General features: G+C 36.9%; 1 protein-coding gene across 1 annotated transcript; it reads left to right on the forward strand.

Annotated features, from left to right (window-relative positions):
• The first annotated feature begins 1,945 nt into the window (after window positions 1-1,945).
• Window positions 1,946-4,073, forward strand: LOC142621762 (protein BRASSINAZOLE-RESISTANT 1-like). The gene is made up of 2 exons (XM_075795117.1): window positions 1,946-2,374; window positions 3,173-4,073. The coding sequence occupies exons 1-2, from the start codon at window positions 2,135-2,137 to the stop codon at window positions 3,863-3,865; spliced, it is 933 nt and encodes a 310-aa protein (XP_075651232.1). The 5' UTR covers window positions 1,946-2,134; the 3' UTR covers window positions 3,866-4,073.
• The last annotated feature ends 578 nt before the right edge of the window (window positions 4,074-4,651 follow it).

Genomic DNA, 4,651 nt, shown 5'->3' on the forward strand with positions numbered 1-4,651 from the left:
ATTGGTCACTCCACAAGTATAAATGCTTGTGGGGTGTGGGGGGTAAGGGCCGGGGTTCAAGTCTCCAGGAGGGAGCTTCACACACATATACACTTAGATTAGGCTAGAGTAGAAATTCTATCTTATATAAAATAAAATAAAATAAAATAACTTGAAAGTTTGGATGCTTTTTCGATTAATTTTAAACTCTCTACTCTCTAGTACTTGACTGCCTTGTTGTTGCTGGTTCACTTCTTCTTTGGGTTACTCCCTATTTCTCACTTAAATTAGGATAGAGTAGAAATTCTATCTTATATAATAAAAAAAATTTTAAAAAAAACTTGAAAGTTTGGATGCTTTTTCGATTAATTTTAAACTCTCTACTCTCTAGTACTTGACTACCTTGTTGCTGCTGGTTCACTTCTTCATTGGGTTACTCTCTATTTCTCACTTAGATTAGGCAAGAGTAGAAATTCTATCTTGTAAAAAAAATAATAATAAATAAAAAAACTGAAAGTTTGGATGCTTTTTCGATTAATTTTAAACTCTCTACTCTCTAGTACTTGACTGCCTTGTTGCTGCTGGTTCACTTCTTCTTTGGGTTACTCTCTATTTCTAAAAAAAAATATAGTTCTTTATATAGCTCATCGGATTTCAGAAGCAATAAAATGTTTTAACAAAAACATCAACCGGTTAGAAGACTAGAATTGATTGCACTTGTATATTAGAAAAAGCTAGGTTCAACATCCAATTCCCTTAAAACTTAGACAACTTAAGTGTATGTTTGGATTGCGCGTCTGTATTTTTTTGTGTGAGTCTTGTGTACTATTCACGGGACCCACAAGTACAGATTTCAACAAATTTTTCTTTAAAATTGGGTCCCACAATACTATTCACACATTTAAAAATTATTTTGCAACTGTATTTTTAATTTTTAGTAATAAACTGTATCCAAACCGACCTTAAAAATTAAGTCAAGAATTATATGACCTTCACCTAATATACACTATGGCTTTTTTACCCACTTTAAAAGAGTAAAGGCTGCGACTTTAGTCACATGTAGTAAGCTGCAACTATACCCCAAGCTAAAGTTATGACTTTTTTCTGCTAAATAAAGCTTCAGTTCAAGAGAACAAAACTTTTGACCATTGTCAAGGTCATATAGAGGATGATGCATGTTATTATGCATTCCATATATCTATCTCAGAATTAGAGTACAGATCCTTAGTACAATAAAAGACTGAATTTAATTGTAATTAGAAGAACTAAATTATATTATTTGGGTTAGATTGATCCATACAATTATGTATTTTAATTTAATTAAAAATTTTAAAATACCCACTTAGTGACTTGTACTTAAATTTTGTTTTTTGGGATAAAAATATCGCATATTTGGGGTGGGCCTATTGCATTTACAACAAGAAAGGCCCATTAGCCTTATTAGCACTAACAGATAAACTCATAAAAGTTTCACATTCTTAACTTTTTCTTTTTCAGCCTAAAATCTTTGACTCTCTCACTCAAAAGAGAAGAAAGCAACAACATAGCTCATCCTTTTTATGAATCTCTCTCTCTCTCTTACCCCACTTTATGCTGATCCATCACAGATCAAAACTCACTGTCACTGAAGCCCGTCAGATTATGACTCCGATTGATCAGTGGATCTGATCATCTCTGCTTATGTGGGTCCCACTAAAACGGCTTGGGCCCCACACCAATATTTAATAATTACATCACAAGGCAGTTTCATGAAAATTTCCATGCATCATCGACACTCACTGATTTCCATACACTCACGTGCACTCACAAACACAGTACTCACAAATCCCAACCTCACACGTAGACAGTCCACGACAAACTAAACACAAACAGACCAATCAGAAAACGAGACCACGAAAACTACAATACACTCGCGCACACAGGAACAGGTGAAGAAAATTATGGCTCGCTCAGAGAGAGAGAGAGAGAGAGAGAGAGAGAGATTCTTCTACACATCCAGCGAGAAAAGGCAAAGCCTATTCCTCGTGAGTGAGAGCACATGGGTTTAAATCCTATGTGACGCACATACAAACATACAGACACAAAGACACAGAGTCAGAGAGAGCGAGAGAGAGAGAGAGAGAGAGAGAGTTTTGGGTGGTGGGGTTGCCGGAAAATGACGTCAGATGGGGCGACGTCAGCGACGGTGTCACGGAGGAAGCCGTCGTGGAGAGAGAGAGAGAACAATAGGAGGAGAGAGAGGAGGAGGAGAGCTATAGCGGCGAAGATATTTGCTGGGCTTAGAGCTCAGGGAAACTTCAATTTGCCAAAACACTGTGACAACAATGAAGTCTTGAAGGCTCTTTGTGTTGAAGCTGGTTGGACTGTTGAAGAAGATGGTACCACTTATCGCAAGGTACTAAACTCTTCCTCTTTGTTTTTGTTGTTTTTTGTTTTTGTTTTTAATTTGGGTTAGATCTATGTGAAATGATATATAATTGGGTTGTGGGTTTTGTGGGTGGATCATGATTTGGGAAGAAATGGGCTTGTTTTATTTGGATCAAAGTTGTTTCTGTTTTTCGTCTTTGTTTTTTTTTTTTTTATAGTTTTGATAGTAGTATTAATTGTTTGTTCTAGAAGTGACGAATTTGCATTTTGCAATATTTGCTCAGTGTTAACTTGGTGTAATAGTTATTATAAGTTTTAGAAGAGGTTGTTCTCATTGGACAAGTAACAGAATTCATGCTTGTATTATTAGTTTATAGCTTTACGAATTTAGTAATTTTTAATCTTTCTATCCTAAAAAAGAATTTTGGAATCTAAAAATGGGATCAAAGAAGCTCTTTAATTTGATAACCGATCATTTTGACTTGGCAAATAGATCTCCAGAGAAAGAAAAAAAAAAAAAAAAAAAAACCTGAAAGAGGAAAATTAATTTTGGGAAAACTACATTTTAATCCCTATAATTTAGGTGTGTAACAAATTAAACTCTATAGATTTAAAACTTACAAAGGGTAGGGTTTACTATAGGTTGGGGGTTTAATATAGGTTGAAGGTTTGATTTGTTACCCCTCCTAAAATATGTAGGATTTGTATTTAATATGAAAATTTTCCCATTTTAATTTGTCATTGCTGCTAAATCACTTCAGCAATGTCCTCATACCCATGTATCGATCATGAGCTGATGATGTATCGCCCTTTGGAATTTGTACAGGGATGCAGGCCACCTCCAATAGATATTGTAGGCACTTCCACCAAAATCACACCATACTCTTCCCAAAATCCGAGTCCACTATCTTCATCCTTTCCGAGCCCTATTCCATCATACCAAGTCAGTCCATCCTCCTCTTCCTTTCCTAGCCCATCTCGTAACGATGCCAACAATTCATCTTTCCTCATTCCCTTGCTGCGGAATGCCATTCCGTCTCTTCCTCCTCTCCGAATCTCAAACAGCGCCCCTGTAACCCCTCCGCTCTCATCACCAACTTCAAGAAATGCTAAGCCAATCCCCAATTGGGATTCCATTGCCAAGGAATCCATGGCCTCATTTAGTTACCCGTTTGGAGCTATTTCTGCCCCAGCAAGCCCAACTCACCGTCAGCTTCATACTCCAGCTACTATACCTGAATGTGATGAGTCTGATTCATCAACCATTGATTCTTGTCAATGGTTGAACTTCCAAGCGTATATGCTTTCAACATCTACGGTCCCAACCTCTCCAACTTTTAATCTTATGAGACCTGTTGCTCAGCAAATTAAAACCAACAATGCAATCAATGAGATGGGGAGAAGTACAGAGTTCGACTTCGGAGGTGGACAGGTTAAGCCATGGGTTGGAGAGAAGATTCACGAGGTAGGATTGGATGATCTAGAGCTCACACTTGGAAGTGGGAAGGCTAAGATTTAGTACACTTGTGGAATATCTGGGTTGCGGAAGAATTGAAGAAAAGAGATCATATGCTTGTACATGGTTCACTGAGCTTGGTATTCAACTGCATTTTGCAGTTGTGAGTCAATTCTTTTCACTGTGAATTGCATATCTTTGAACCAAACTTGTAATGTGGGACTATAATTCTAAGTTTGTTTTATTCCTTTATATAGTGATAATTACTTAATTTGTTTGTGATGTTTAACAAGTGTTACCCATAGATATTGTGCATTACTTCTGATCGGATTTAGCAAGTACTGACACCTCTATGGACTATACCAACCTGACAAAATTAAACGTTTAATCTTTAAGAAACGTCCTGTTCTATTCTGCTCCTCTCTTCTTCTTCTTTTTTCTTCTTTTTTAAGTTACAACAAGGGAGGGGGATTTAAACCCTAGACGTCTATGTTGGAAGTATTAGAAAGTGCCACTAGTTGATCTACAAGACTCTTTTAACACTTTCTATTCCGTATTGTTCAAAACTTTAAGTGGTCATAAATTAATTTGTTCATGCAACATGCGCGCGCGCGCGCACACACACACACAAACACAAACACAAACACAAACAGGCAGCTTCAATTCTGTTCCTATGTTGGGTGGAAGCTCATATTTTGGATGGTTTGTGACATTCTAATAGTCTTGTGGCCCTGGCAAGTGGTTGGCCTTATAATGGATGAGCCAACAAAGCCCATATTCATGCTCATATTCATATACCTTCATATGTGGGAACATTAAAATAAATGAACTAAAAAATTTGGGAATTCC

Source organism: Castanea sativa, chromosome 1 (assembly GCF_040712315.1).
Source record: "Castanea sativa cultivar Marrone di Chiusa Pesio chromosome 1, ASM4071231v1".
Lineage (NCBI taxonomy): Eukaryota > Viridiplantae > Streptophyta > Magnoliopsida > Fagales > Fagaceae > Castanea > Castanea sativa.

Coding starts and splice junctions, on each gene's coding strand:
- LOC142621762 (XM_075795117.1), top strand. CDS start 2,135: ATGACGTCAGATGGGGCGACGTCAGCGACGGTGTCACGGAGGAAGCCG. Junction 2,375..3,172: donor ATGGTACCACTTATCGCAAG/GTACTAAACTCT, acceptor GAATTTGTACAG/GGATGCAGGCCACCTCCAAT.